Raw genomic sequence first — 15,461 nt, forward strand, 5'->3', positions numbered from 1 at the left:
CTGAGTGCATTGTTTATTTCCTGTCTGGCAAGTTACCTGTTAATGGTCACTTGATTGGATATCCTGGGGAGCCTGGCCAGTCTTCTGTAATGCCTGCCCTTATATAGACATTTTAAATTTCCTGCCCAGGAGCTCAAGACCACCCCTCCATACATCATACCTACATCACAGAAAGGGGTGTAGCTCAAGAACACCCCCCAAATACATCATACCTACATCACAGAAAGGCGGTCTACAACAGAAATCTGAGTGCATTGTTTATCTCCTCTCTGGCAGGTTATCTGATAATGCCTTATCCGATTGCCTTTCCTGGTAGCCTGTCACCCTTTGAAATGGCGATTACTCAATTCCTGTAACAAGGAAGGCTTTTTTTCACCCCCTCCCTCCTTGCAGAGAAAACATTTGGTCAGTTTGGGAGTCAAAAAATGGTTTCAGGGCGGTCTTCCTGGGCTGCTCCAGACATGTGGTCCCCATATCTATGTACGTGCTTGCTTGGTACATTTATGAACATTTAGTATATATATAAGACCTTAATTTTTTTATTTCATTATTATTATTATTATTATGTGGGGAGCCTCCAAGACCATCCCTTTTGTGGGGTTTGCTGGGTGTTGCGGAGCCCGCCTTAAACCCTCCCCTCTCTCCCCCCCCAGGTAAATTCCCAGAGGACTTCTCCATCATGGCTCTGGTGAAGCCCAAATCCGGACTCCAGGCCTTCCTGCTCTCTATCTACAACCAGCATGGCACCCAGCAGCTGGGCGTGGAGCTGGGCCGCTCCCCCGTCTTCCTCTATGAGGACCAGAGTGGGCGCCCGGCCCCAGAGGACTACCCCATCTTCCGAGGGGTCAACCTGGCTGACGGCAAGTGAGTGCCCTCCCCTCCCGGCTTCCTTCTCTGCCCCCTCCCTCACCCCACTGCAGGGGGAAGGCCTGTGCTTTGCCACGATCCCTGGTGCGATTCCCGCATGGCCCGGGGGTGGGCTGGATGATCCTCAGGGGACCCCCTCCAACTCTGCCATTCCACGATCCTTTGATATTATGATTAACACATACAACGCACGGCAATTACAGAATATAAAAATAAAAAATGAAACAAACATTCAGAGAATCCTCTCCAAATACATCAACAGAATTCGCCAAAGTGTGTATGAGAAAACCACCACAATTTTAACAAACACCGAATATAATGCGTAGTAAGATCCATTGCCTGGGTTGTTGGCCACAAATAAATATATATGATTGTCAGAGCTGGCTCCAGGTCCCAGCTCACAGAGGACCAACGCTAGCCGGTAGTAATGTACAAAGGTCTTTATTGAAGTACAGTTTCCATTTTCAAGCCGGAGCGCCCCAGCTCTACGTCTAGGGTTTAGACCGGCGAAGCTCCATCTGAATCTCCGCCCCCTGTACACCAGTTTAAGATTCTAGCCTTACTCCACCTCTTCCGTCTCTCCTTTCTCCTCTGGGTCCTGCTACCCCCCGGGGTCCCTTCCTTCCTGGACTCTTCCGACGCAGACGTTGACCCCCCTGACTCCCCCCTCTCTCTTCGGCGGGCTTTGGGACCTGGCTCCCTATCCGGGCTGCCAACTGCGCCTCCCTCCTGTACATTTGAACTTGGCGCGCGCGCCCAGCCTTCAACCTTCCTCTCGACCGTTTCCTCGCTCCCCGATGGAGGCGTGGCCAGTCCTGCCTCATGTCCTCCCGCTGGCAGCGCGCCGCCTGATCCCGATGCCTGGGACTCCTCCCCCCTACTGCACTCTGGTGTGGACGCTGGTCCTGATTTCCAACTGCTGCTCTCTGAGTCCCCTCTGGCCCCTTCTTCCTGGGGTGTCCCCCTAGGCACCCCCCTTGCCCTGACCATGGGAGCCCCTTTCTGTGAATCTTCCGATTCGCTGGAAAGACTCAGAGACCTCGGACCGCTGTCATCGCTGACATTTCCTTCGGACTCCTCCCCCTCGCTCTCCATTTCCTCCCTTTCCTGTGCCTCTGCTCCTGAACCCCTGACAATGATGTATCAGCATCAACTATGGTCTACGGGAGTTTATTCAAAAGCAAGAGGAGGGGGAAAGAAAAATAATAATTAAGATATGTGCTTTATACAAACCTTTGGCCTCTTGCTCAACCTGTAATTTCTGTGTCAGTTTTTCCAACAATGTTTTCTGCCAGATTGCCCTATGCCTCTGGTCCGGAGTCAATCACTGCAATGATTTCCCTGTCCTGGCAATGGTCGTTCTTGCCCCCCGCGTTTAACGGATGTGTTACAAGTTCTTTATTTCTAATTCACGAAATATCCTGACGTGTTTGCAAGAAACCGATCTTTGGAGACCTACATGTTGCAACTCTCTGCCCATCAACATCGCGCAGGTGCCTTTGCTGGGCTCTTTTCGGCCCCTGCTAAAAACGGTTCTGTTTGTGGGGAATCGTAGCGTAGGAAAGAACCTCAAGGATCATCTAGTCCAACCCTCCCTGAAAGAGCTGCTGCCAGTCTGTGTAAACAATACTGATCCAGAGGAGCTCAAAGTCTGACTCCACGGGAAGCGTCTTCCTGTGTTTCTAGGTAGACCAATGTTAGCAGGTGTTCTAATCTGGTTTTGAGTTCATCAGTTGACTCAAATTATTTTTTGAAGGTTCAATATAGTTGTTCATTCTTAGCTGTGTTTTCCTGATAGCTCCATCGCTCTGTTCTTCATGTAAACAGTTTTTTTCATCTTCTCTTTACCACCAAGCGGTATACACCGTATTTTTCGCTCCATAAGACGCACCTGACCATAATACGCACCTAGTTTTTAGAGCAGGAAAACAAGAAAAAAAATATTTTGAATGAAACTGTGGATGTATGATTTGTGTGGTTCATGCTATGGCCACAGACATGTGATCTGATGGTGAGTTAGGGGTAGTCCAATGCAGAAATCCTGAGGATCCATGTGGATCCGTGCTTTGTAACCACATTTTTGCACCATTGCAGCCCCTGCCAACAGTGGATGCGTGATTTTTTTGGTGCAGGCTGTAGCCATGGACATGCTATGTGATCTGATGGTGAATTTGGGGTGACCCAATGCAAAAATCCTGAGGATCTATGGGCTTTTACCTCCCCCTCCCAGGCAGCCTCCGCTAGCCTCCCTTATCTCTCTCACGATCCCACCGATCAGCTGCTTCCTTTAGACACTCCCTTCCCTCTTGTTTGCCTTAGTGTCTTTTCCTTAGCTGGAGCAGTTTTTTGCTCCTCCTTTTCTTCTAATTTCTCTCCTCATTGCTTTAGTCTTCCTGTTTCCCCTCTTTGCAAGTTTGCTGTCTTTACCTTCCCCCTCCCAGGCAGCCTCCTTTATCTCTAGCGTCCCTTATCTCTCTCCCCGATTGGCAAATGATCAGCGGCTTTGTTTCAACACCCACTTCCCTCTTTCAAAAAAAGAAGAAGCATGAACTGCTTTTTGCCGCTGGGCAATTCAGCTCCAGGGACCATGCATTCGCCCCATAAGACACACAGACATTTCCCCTTACATCATAGGAAGAAAAAAGTGCCTCTTATGCAGCGACAAATACAGTAAATTCTGAGAAATACAAGGTAAAATAAATTCGTAGGCCCCACTCGGCACCTTCGAACCGTAGCCCAGGCAGTCTAATTCTCTGTCGGTCAGACTTTATTCCATGATGTGTGGTTGGTTCTGTCTCGAGAGGCAAAGGCGGGCGCCTCCATACTACAACTCCCAGGGTGAATCTCCTGCCCGAGCTACGGGAGACTCCACGCTGGAATTGTGTAGCGTTTGCTCCCGAGCCTTGTTTTCTCCCGAAAATATCCGGCAAGGCAGCAGAGATTTGGGACCAGAGTTTTCCTTCTCCTAGATGGGCACCTTTCCTCCACAAGCTGTGCAGAAACCGCCTTCTTGACCGTTGGACCTGCTCATGGCCTCATCATAATTTAAGAATAATTTCATTATTTGTACCCCGTCCATCGGACTGGGTTTCCCCAGCCACTCTGGGCAGATTCCAGCACACACAAAAACATAATAAAACACCTAATGGTTCTTATTAGCCTGAGTAGCGCCGAGTTAAAAAACAAAAGAGGAATGCAAATGGGTAAAATTGATGGTAATTGCAGCCAGACAAGTTATAGCGAGTAATTGAAAAAATGCAGCAGAGCAAGGGAAAAAACTGAAAAATATTATAATTTTAGAATACCTAACTGTGAAGATACAGTAGTACCTCGCAAGATGAATGCCTCGCAAGACGAAAAACTCGCAAGACGAATTTCCCTATGGGCTTGCTTCACAAGACGAAAACGTCTTGCGCCTTTTTCTTAAAACCGTCAATGCATTCCTATGGGAAACCGTCAATGCATTTCCTATGGGAAACCGTGCTTCGCAAGATGAAAAATTCACAAGACGAAAAAACTCGCAGAACAAATTAATTTCGTCTTGCGAGGCGCCACTGTACATAGAATGAAAGGGTTTAAGGTCAGTGAGAAAGAGGAGGATTGGTTGGAGAAGATATTGAACTATTTGAGTAGGTTTGAACAATTAGGGGCAATTAAAATGTTAAAAGTTAAATAAACCTTGTGAAAGGCGGAGTGTTAAGGTATATAGAAGTGTACATATAATTAATCTGAATATGTTATTATTGAATATGTATATTATTGAATATTGTATACACAATATATCAGCTGCCTGGGGGGGTTTCACTGTTTGTGTTTGGGTGGTTGGTGAAAAATAAAATATTTTTAAAAAACCATAATAAAACACCAAACATTAAAATCTCCCCTGTACAGGGCTGCCTAAGTTCAGGTGTCTCCTAAAGGTGTGTAGTTACTTATCTCCTTGACATCTGATGGGAGGATTTCCAATAATAATAATAATGATAATGATAATAATGATGATGATAATAGTAATTTCGAGGGAGTTCCAAACTGTAGGTGGCGCCACGCTGAATATCGGCCCTTCTTAGCCACGTGGAACTGGGGGTTATTACTCCGACTTTATGCAGTTCCGTGACTCTGCGATTCCCCCCCTTATCCAGGTGGCACCGGGTGGCTCTGAGCATCAGCAAGAAGCAGGTGACCCTGATCCTGGACTGCAAGAAGAAAGTGACCCGCCCTTTGCCCCGCGGGAACCTCCCGGCCATCGACACCCGCGGCATCACCGTCTTTGGCACCCGCATCCTGGACGAGGAGGTCTTTGAGGTGGGTGGCCTTCTCCGCTCTCTCCCGCTGCTACTTCGGCCTGCGGGTGCCGGGCTCTTCCAACCTCTTCCTTTGGCTTCCTCCCCGCAGGGTGACATCCAGCAGCTGCTCATCTCCTCCAGCCCCCAAGCAGCCTACGACTTCTGCGAACACTTCAGCCCCGACTGCGACGTGAAGGCCGCCCAGAAGCCCCAAGCCCAGGAAGCCCAGAGGAACCCCAGCAGACCTGAGGTGAGGTGAGGGGGGCGGAGGAGCCGGGGTTCAGGAAAGGGGTCCACGTCCCACCCCCCCTCCACCTCCTCAGCATCCTTGCTGGGCAGCGGGAGTCGGGAAAAGCTCTGTTTCCTTCCGGGAGGAGGAAGCCAGGAGGCGGTTCTGTGTTCGAAACACAGTATGAACCCTCGCCTGCCCTCCTGGGAGGGGGGCTGTTGTCGAGGGCAGACAGGTGAGGAAGTGGCCACGTGCTTCTAACCAATCCCAAAGGCATAGCTGTCAACTTTTCCCTTTTCTTGCGAGGAATCCTATTCAGAATGAGGGAATTTCCCTTAAAAAAAGGGGGAACGTTGACAGCTATGCCCAAAGGCTCCTGGTTCAAGGTTGGGCCTTCGGAGAGACCCCCGCCTGACCTCTGGGAGAGACGGATCTGTGCGGACGAGGGTCCAACTCTGTTCAGAACAGCTTCCTAGGACACTAAATCTGCCCGGACTGTGCCAGGAGAGGGAAAGGAAAGTATTTTGCGATGACGCAAAGGAAACACCTTTTCCACGTGCCAGATTCTTAAGGTCAACCAGAGCGAAAATCCGCCTCACATCTTCCTTCTTCGGGGAATTTTCCACCTTCGTTCTGACTCAGGGCGTTTCGTTGGTTCCTTGTGTTTCGGAGCAAGGCCAGGCTCCCCTTTTGAGAAGCCCAAAGATGGAATTGCGGAGTCGGAAGGGACCCTCTGCGGTCATCTAGCCCAACCCCCTGCAATGCAGGAAGCACAGCTGAAGGCTCTGGGGTGTTTAAGTGTCCTCGCTGGCACTGCGATTTCGCCTCCTGGCAGTTCTTAACGCCCCCTTTTGCCAGTGGATCTGGAGTGCAGGATTGTGTCCATGTTGCACCTGAAGGGGAAGCAGGTTGCTACCTTGGGGCGATTATTGAGAATGTTTTTATATAGTGGTAAAATATGGACTAAAAGGGACGCGGGTGGCGCTGTGGGTAAAACCTCAGCGCCTAGGACTTGCCGATCACATGGTCGGCGGTTCGAATCCCCGCGGCGGGGTGAGCTCCCGTTGCTCGGTCGCTGCTCCTGCCAACCTAGCAGTTCAAAAGCACCCCCGGGTGCAAGTAGATAAATAGGGACCGCTTACCAGCGGGAAGGTAAACGGCGTTCCGTGTGCTGCGCTGGCTTGCCAGATGCAGCTTGTCACGCTGGCCACGTGACCCGGAAGTGTCTGCGGACAACTCTGGCTCCCGGCCTATAGAGTGAGATGAGCGCACAACCCTAGAGTCTGTCAAGACCGGCCCGTGCGGGCAGGGGTACCTTTACCTTTAAAACATGGACTAGCAATGAGCTCCCCTTGTCGTAATGGTGAAAGGGCAAAAACTCTCTCACACACCAATTTGAGCACATTGTTGTCCGTTGACAACTTTACCTGCGATCCCTTCATTGCAGGGGGCTGGACTCTTAGGGTCCCTTACACAACTGCAATTCTGTGAACTTTTTGGAACATTTCAGGTGGTGCGGCTGCCATTTGATCAAAGAAATCTCATTCCATTAGCCACCTGCGACATTTTAACGGATTGATTAAATCTTAATTCGTTTTCATATGCAGAGTGAAAAATAATCCCTTGTCCCCCTTGGTGAAAGAGGCTCCAGTTTCTGCCACCTGCATTTTTAATCAGCTAGGTTAATCCAGCCGTAGTTGATCAATTTAACCAACTAACTGACAGATCAGCTTTGCAGTCCTGGTGAATTATCAGTCGGGAAGCGGGCAAAAACTGGATTCTCTCTCAAATCGTTTTTTTCCTTTTTGTGGTTTCTTAGGATTAACTTTCCCTCCCATATTTGCTTTTTTTGGGGGGGATGATCAGTGCCACTGAAACCGCAGGAAAAAGCGCCCCCCCCCTCTTGCTGGTGTTTCAAAAGGCTGGGGCACAGGAAACCCCTTGCCACTTCCCCAATCCAGTATTTTTTGGAGTTAAAAAAGAGAGGAGAGTGTCTTCAGGGGGTTCAGAGCCCCCTGATGTTGCACCCCTCATTTTTAGGAGCACCCTGCACCCATCTGCGGGAACGGTTCTCAACCGCGGGGGGGGGGGGTTGGCCTTCTGCCCCCCCCCCCCGGACTGGCAAATATCTGCAGCCGTTTATGGTTTTTTTGTTCTGTTTTTGAAGAAACCGCTTCTCTTGCTCTCCCTCAGTACTTTGGTGAGGACCTGCAGGACTATGACGCCTACCCCTACTATTACGGGCCTAGCGAGGGCGGATTGGGCCCTCTCTCCTCCGCGCCTCTGGGGGGAGCCAGTGAGCAGGTAAAGGGAGCGGTGCTGTGGTGCTCCTCCCCAGAAACGTCCGTCCGTCCGTCCGTCCTCGTACCCGAGTCTTGTCCTTGTCTTGTGGTTGTGGAATAGTCCACCTGTCTGTCTCGTCCACCTGTCCATCAGTCCATCCATCCATCCATCCATCCATTTATCAATGTCTATGCATTACCTTGCCTTTAATTTAGCAACTTGGGGGGGCAAACCCCGCCCTCCCTGCTAGTTTCTTCCAGAGATGAACAGCCAAGGAGAGACTAGAGTCTGAGGAGTTATCCAGGCAGATTGTGTGGCAGATTGTGAGAGTGTGGGTTGGGAAATAGCCATTGCCAGAGAGTGGCAGGATCATGACCATCCTTGGGTAGATAGTAGCTGAGTTGCAGGCAAACCTTATTATTATTATTATTATTATTATTATTATTTTAAATGCCGCAATGAATGGTGGAGTTCACTCGCGGTTGCGCTGCATCATATCCCACGTAGTCCATTGGAAACGGCAGAGCCCATGGTGCAGTGCGGCTGTGGCTGAAACCCAAACATGCGGGTGGATCTGGGGCAATGCGGAATCAGTGGGCTAGTTGGAATGAGGAAAACCACAATCTTACGGGGCAGGTTTTGTGCAGAAATCTGTGGAGCTCTGAATTCATTCGGAACCAAAAAAATAAATAAATTGTAATAAGAAATATTCAATTTGGCCACCAGAAGCAGCTCAGAAGTTTTTTATCCTGTGTTTGGTGAAGCCGTGTTGCTGTGTTTTCCAAACCCGGGGGGGGGACCCTGCTTCACCCACCTGGGGGGCAACTATGCTTAGTGCAGAGAAGGCAGCTTCAAACCACAGTTTACGAAGCTCTTCCACTGACGGTGGTTGGGATTAACCACGGTTTAGGGTTTGGCCACAATGTTCCTCATTTGCTTTTGCTTCCTGCTCCTCCCCTCTTCCTCCTCCATCGCCATCTTCATCACCCCGTCCTCTGTTGTCGTTTGTCCTCGCCGCCCTCCTCGCCGCCGCCAGAAACCGGCCAAGGGGAAGCCCCCCGCCAAGCCCAAACCGAAGCCGAAGCAGCCCCAGAAACGCCAGCTCGCCAGCACGGCGCCCGCCTACGCCGCCAAGACCGGCACCAAAAATGGCTCCAAGTACCCCGGCAACGGGAAGTCCGGCGGGAAGGCCGGCAGCGCCAAGGCGACCACGAAAAAACCCCCGGGCAAATCGGGGGGCCAGGCCCACGCTGGCGCCGTCGGAGCCCGGAAGCCGGGGAACGGCTACCAGCAGGTAGAGCCACAGGGGAGGGGGTGCAGGGTGCCGCCTGGCCCCCCAACCCTGGGATCCGGGCAAAGCTGGCTGCTCTGGCCCCCTAAAACCACCCCACTGCCCTCTCGTCTGCCTGTGTGTCTGTCTGCGTCTCCCCACCTCCACGTGTCTCTTTGTTAACCGTACCACATCCTGCATGCTGGGCCGTTGGGGGGCCGCAAGAGAAAGGGCCCCCGAAACTTCGGAAGGGCTCCCCACCCTCTCTTGGGAGGGGCGGCTGGATTGAGATTTGACTTTCCCTCAACCTCCCGGGAAACGAGAACCCACATCTGTGCCAGGGGCCCTATCCTAAGTTCAGACTTCTCTTGCACTTTCCCTTTCCCCCAAATGGACACCTGCCCCCCCAATTGCTGGCATCTTTGTCCGGCTTGCAGGTGGGGGGGGGGGTGAGATTCTGCTCCTCGAGATCCATTTGTCTCCCCGAGGGAAAATGATCCGGGATAAGGAGGAACGCTCCTTGCAGAATTGCTGAGTTTGGGATGGGACCCCACATGGTCATCCAAACCAACCCACGGCCATCTCCTCCTTCTCCTTCCTCCTGGGACTCGAGAGGAGAAGTTTGAATGAACTAACCATGTCTGCATATTTTTTTCCTCTCCCTTCTTTTCCCTGTCTGGCCTGTTTCCTTTTTCGATCCTCTCCCTCTCCCACTCGTCCGTTCGCCCCACCATGTGACGGCCGTGTCTCCCCCTCTCTTGGGCATCTTCTCTGCCCCTCCATCAACACATTCTTCCTTTCCTTCCTTAACACGCCAACTCTGCTCCTCCTCCTTCCGTACATACCCAACTCCACACACTGCGTTGCTTTCCTCTTCCCCTCCCCGGCTCGTGACTCTTTCCTCCGCTGCCACCACTCTGCTGCACCCCCTCTCAAGGACGTGGGCCTGCTCCCCACAGAGGAGCCCTGGGGAGCCCACGAGTACCTTGACTACACCTTGCCTCCTGAGGCAGAAGAGACCTATTGGGAAGAGGGCCCCACACAGCAGGCGTCCCTACCTGTTGCCTCGTCGCCACGGGGAGAGGTAAATGTGCCTCTAGCACCCGCGTCCTGGCGGGCCAACCTGAGTCGGAAGGGCATTCGCTCCCTGGTTGGGTGGGCAGTGCAGGGTCCGCAAGAGAGGAGCCAGGACTCCTGGGTTCTGTGGGAAGGAGAGCCCCGGTGGGCTTGAGGCCCCGGACTCCTGGGTTCTCAGGAAGAGCAGGGCGGATTGGACGGCGAGGGGAAGAGCCCTCTGAGCTCAGGGGCTTTGAGTGCAGGGAAGACCCCCTGGGCCTGAAATTATGGAAAGGCATGATGGGAGTTGTAGTCCCAAGGCAATGCTGGACCCCTCCCGCAGCTCCCTCTGCCCCCTTGCTGCTCTCTGGCAGCCTGGTGGGGCAGGAGACCCCCCCCCCAAGAATGACACCTGGGTGGGTGGGCACCAGCCCTGTTTGCCCCCCCTAACGTATCCGTGGGTTCCCACCCTGCCCGGGGACCAGGAGGAAGCGCCCAGCCCACGTCCCACAGAGGAAGAAGTGTTCACCGAAGAGGAGGTCCCCGGCGTGGGGCTGGAGTACGAGTACGCCTATAGGAGCTATGGCGAGGGGGCCGAGCCGTCGGAGCTGGGGCCTGTGCTCTCGGCCGAGACCCCCCACGGCGGAGGCGTAAGTGGGGTGCTGCCCCCTCCCTGGAGGCCCTCTGGCGTTCTTTGCCACGCCTTCCTGTCCTCTTGGGTCTACTTCCTGTTATTCGTGCTTGTCTGTGACGTCACTTCCTCTTGCCTGGGGTTGGCTTATGGAATGGTTTCAGCCTTGTCTTCTTGCTCTTGTTTTGGTGTTTTATCCGCAACCCGTTTCTGTTTCCTCCTCTTTCGGTTCTCCGCCACGACACTCCTTCTTTCCCAACAGCTTTGGTTTGCGGTTCCTGACGGGCATGTGGCTGTGGATTCGGTTTGCTGAGGTCACTTCCTGTTTGAGGATGCCCATTTCCTGCTGCCTGCGCACCCCTTCCTGTTTTGAAGTCACCTCTTCCTCCTGCCTTTGCCACCATTCACCACCGGGTGGCGGTAGCACTTCCTGTTCCGTTTGCAACCCTTCCCACTTCCTGTGACCCTCCTCTTTGTCTGATTACATCATTTCCGGCTATTGGCAGGTGCTGGATGATTTGTCATGCTGCCTGTTTGGGTTGTTTGCCGTTTTCTGCTGCACTCTTTTCTGAAGTTGCTCTTTAGTTGTTATTATTTCACGCTGTCCAGCCATGTGTGCAACTCACTTCCTGTGATGCCATTTCTCTGTGTGGCGATGTCATTTCCTGTGATGTCATTTCCTTCCTTGTTGACGTGTCCTGCAACACAGTCTACATAGAAATGGGCTGCCATCTTTTCCTCGGTCGCGGCTGCGGCAATGGCAGGAGGGAAGCTTCCTCCCTGTTCTGTGATGTCATCACGTGCCCTATGATGTCATCGCACTGCAGGGCCATTTCTGCAGACAGTCTCCCCTTCCCTGGCATGGTGCAAGCGCTGGAACTCAGTTACCAGTTTGGGGGGAGGGCCAGAAGCCCCCAAATGGGACACGGTAACTGTCAGTCCACGCTGCCATCCTGGAAGGCAGCCCCTTCCCCTTCTTCCCCACACCTTGACCCCAAACCTCACACCCCTTTTGACCTCCGAATCTTCATGTGTAGAATTTTGTGGGAAGAGTTGTGGGATTCAGAGGCTCAGTGGTCACAATCACGCTGTGTATAACTTTTACGAAATAAAAGAAGACCCAGGATACATAGAGTTAATTTCTTTCTAAATTTAGAATGAATAGGGGCAACCCCCCCACACACTTTAATTTTTTTTTTTTTTTAAATAATGAACACATAGGTTTTTAGCCAGCTAAATTCTACTCAGAGTAGAGCCATTGAAGGGGAGTCACATCCATTTATTCCACTGGGTTTACTCTGAGTAGGATGAACCTTGTCTACTACTTAGGCACCTGGAAAATGTTCTCCGCCAGAGCTCATGTATTTACCCCTTTTCCACTTTTACTCAAGGCCCTACTCAGACCTTACTACAGATTTACTCTGAGTTTCCCCCAGCTGGTTTATTTACGTGCCGCTCCTGCTTCTTTCTCAGTCCATTTTTGACAACAGATCCCTTTTTGTTCGCCTGCGGCTCCGGCCCTCGCTGTTTGCTTCCATGAAAAACAAACGGCAGCTTGACTCCCCTCCCGCCCCACCTTTCGGCGGCGAGGCAGCCATTCCCCTTTTTAGATGAGCACAGAATCATGAAATCGGAATCGGGACCTCCCAGGGTCATCCAGTCCAGCCCTCTGCAATGTGGGAATCTCAGTCCTTTCCGGCCCTTTTAGCAGCTGCTCACCAACATATGCTTGGCTTTAAGTCCACGTCGCCAAGCCGCCCGCTTCACAGGGACGGCATAGCAGAGGGGTGGGCTGGATGGCCTTTGAAGGGCCCTTCCCGGTCAATTGCAGGCGGTTCCTTTTCCCCAGAGAGCCCCTCCTCTCCCCACCCGCACTGAACTACTTCTGTGAACCCCCTCGGGTGTGGACACCCCACTTTTTGCACCCAGGGGCTGGGTTTGGGTGTGTTTGAGCCCCTGGCGCCATTGTGTTGACTGGCCCCCTCTGTGCGGCTACATGTCTGCTTCCCCCAGGCCGTCCGAGGAGCCAGAGGCTACAAAGGAGAGAAGGGAGAGCCGGCCGTCTTTGAACCCGTAAGTTCCTGGAGGGGAAGGGGGTCCTGGCCTGTCTGGATGCGGTGTGCGTGTGTGTCATTTTGGACTTTGTGTGTGTGAGAGAGAAAATTCAGCATTAAGGACGCCATCTTTCCAAAGGCGGACAACCCCCATACAAAAGTTGCTCAGCCTTTTTTGGGCAAAGTTGCCGAACCTTTTTAGCAAAGACATTTTGGCCGGTTTTTGAAAATCCCGCCGTTTCCGAGGGGCGAATCTCGGCTACGTCCGGGGTATTCCAGATGTGGGGCAGCCCCTCCAAACATCGGCCGGTCTAGGCAGGCTGCAACGGACTGCCTGTCTCCTTGAGGTCTCCTCCATCTCCACAATTCCACGATGGATGTGTGGCACCTTGGTTCACAACCGTAATCCGTTCCGGAGGTCCGTTCATAAACCAAAACAGGTTGCGACCCAAGGCGCGCTTTCGCCAGTGGGGCCTCCAAAAAGAAATTGTTCGTAATCCAAAAAAAAAAGAGAGTTGCAATCCAAAAAAAGTTTGCAAACCGGGACACGGGTTTGACGGGTTTGTAATCCAAAACGTATGCAGACCAGACTGTTCGCAAACCGAGGTACCACTGTAGAAAGGAGCTCGCTTGGAGGTCTCCCAAATCCCGCCATTTCTCTCCGCTTCTAATCTGCACAAGTTTTGCACAAGTCCGTCTGTTGTGCGCAAGGCCTGGTTTTCGCCAAGCCCGACCCCTGGAAACAGGCACCTCCAGCCAACTCCAGCACCGTCGGTTCGAAGAATTGTTGAGTTGGAGGGGGACTGCCAAAGGTCATCTAGCCCAGCCATGCTGGACGCTTCGCCTCCATGAGGTCTAGCGGCTTTCTTCTGCCCCACCCAGGTCTCAAAATGTTGAGATTGTGGCAAAGGCCGGCCAGACTCCTCAAAGGGAAGCCAGCGGGATCTGAGCCTCAAGACTCTCTCCCCAGTTTCCAGGAATTATTCCAGAGATGATTTCTGGAAAACACAACCCATGGTGGCTCTTGATAAGCTTATTTCCCTCCACGAATCGGATGGATCCAGTAATACATCTTTCATGTCCCTGTAGGTTTTAATTTAATTAGTAATATTGGGAAGATAGCTCGTCTAGGGGACAGAAAACTCTGGTCCTAAACCTCCGCTGTTATTTGGAGAAGAAAAGGTTCAGGAGTAAACTTGACACAAATCGGAGCCCCTAAGACGGTTGTGGAGTTGGATGGGACCCCCAGAGATCATTCAGTCCAACCCCCTGCAAGGCAGGGTTCCCATTGGCCCTGGTTGTTTCCATTCATTTCACAGGCTGCGTTGAGTGCATCCCTGAGTACACAAAACCAGGATGCAAACGGCTCAGTTTGGAATTGAAAATAAATTTCTGCAAGCATGGGGGGGGGGCTTCCATTTTGCTCCCCCCGCCCAGTAACTGCAGGACTGGGAGCCCTTTTTGCACCAGCAGTTGCCCCGGAATAACATCCCCTCCAAAGACCACCCCTCCCAGTTCCATCTTCCTTGCAAGCTCCCAAGGCAGGGGGGGGAATCTGAGGCCTCACCAGCAGATCTCGGCAGGATCGGGGCCTCTCGGCTCCTTTTGGGCAGCCTTCGGAATTCCCCGGAGAACAGGGTTGACCTCTGAGCGACCGCGCAAGGCAGGCATCCAACCGGCGGAGCTGCGATGCCCCAGGGTTCTCGGGTTTTTTTTGTAGCGTTATCGTCTCAGCATAGCGCTCTGGGTGTGTGTTGGTGGGGAGGGGGGAGAGTAGCCGGTGGTGGTGTAAACAATGAGCTCTTTCACGGGCGAGAGCAGAGGGACGGGGCCTGTCCCTTTGCCAAGTCAGGTCTGCGGCTGCTTCCTAACTCCTTCTTCTTGCATGTGTTTCTGCCTCTGCAGGGGATGCTGGTCGAAGGTCCCCCAGGCCCTGAAGGAGCTCCGGTAAGAGGCGTGCAAAACCCCGGGGTGGGGGGTTTAAGGGGGCGAACGAGGCCTCCACCCCATCTCTTGCCCCCTGTCCGGTGGGCAAGGGTGATGGTCTTCTCTTCCTCCTTCCCCACAGGGTATCAGCGGACCACCAGGGACCACGGGACCCCCAGGACCCCCCGGCGACTCTGGGGAGAGGGTAAGGCTGCGATCCAGCGAAGGAGAGGGGAGAGTGAAGGGCATGTGGTGAAGGAGGCGTTGAAAGGTGGCTCCTGCCCCTAGGCAGACAAAATTCAGCGTCACAGATTGGATGCAAAATTCAGCATCACAGATTGAATTGGATGCAAAATTCAGCATCACAGATTGGATGCAAAATTCAGCATCACAGATTGAATTGGATGCAAAATTCAGCATCACAGATTGGATGCAAAATTCAACATCAAAGATTGAATTGGATGCAAAATTCAGCATCACAGATTGGATGCAAAATTCAACATCAAAGATTGAATTGGATGCAAAATTCAGCGTCACAGATTGGATGCAAAATTCAGCATCACAGATTGAATTGGATGCAAAATTCAGCATCACAGATTGGTTGGATGCAGAGGAAGGGTGGGAGGAAGTAGCTGGGGCACCCCAAAGGGAAGAAGGCTCAGGGCCCAGAATCTGGGGTGGGACAATGATGAGCCGTCAGAGGGAGAAGACTGGGAGGCGGAGGAGGTGTCGGAAGCTGAAGTGGCGACAGGGCTTAGTGAGCAGGGAGAGTCTGTGGCAGAGAGAGGTCCGGACTCAGAGGCAGAAGCTGAAGCTGAGAGGAGGCCAAGAGGCAGAGAGGAGTCCGGCTGGGGAAGAGGCA

At 52.5% G+C, this 15,461-nt stretch overlaps 1 protein-coding gene across 1 annotated transcript in view; it reads left to right on the forward strand.

Moving 5' to 3' along the window:
• The window catches only part of COL11A2 (collagen type XI alpha 2 chain), a 100,060-nt gene that overhangs the window by 23,062 nt on the left and 61,537 nt on the right, over nt 1–15,461 (forward strand). Inside the window, exons 3-11 of the mRNA XM_083424546.1 lie at nt 654–864; nt 5,007–5,169; nt 5,260–5,400; nt 8,699–8,956; nt 9,870–10,016; nt 10,474–10,638; nt 12,633–12,692; nt 14,579–14,620; nt 14,742–14,804. Coding sequence (XP_083280672.1) covers nt 654–864; nt 5,007–5,169; nt 5,260–5,400; nt 8,699–8,956; nt 9,870–10,016; nt 10,474–10,638; nt 12,633–12,692; nt 14,579–14,620; nt 14,742–14,804 — 1,250 coding nt within the window. The remainder of the gene's footprint in view (nt 1–653; nt 865–5,006; nt 5,170–5,259; nt 5,401–8,698; nt 8,957–9,869; nt 10,017–10,473; nt 10,639–12,632; nt 12,693–14,578; nt 14,621–14,741; nt 14,805–15,461) is intronic.

This window comes from Podarcis tiliguerta, assembly GCF_965153285.1.
Source record: "Podarcis tiliguerta genome assembly, chromosome: 2".
NCBI lineage: Eukaryota > Metazoa > Chordata > Lepidosauria > Squamata > Lacertidae > Podarcis > Podarcis tiliguerta.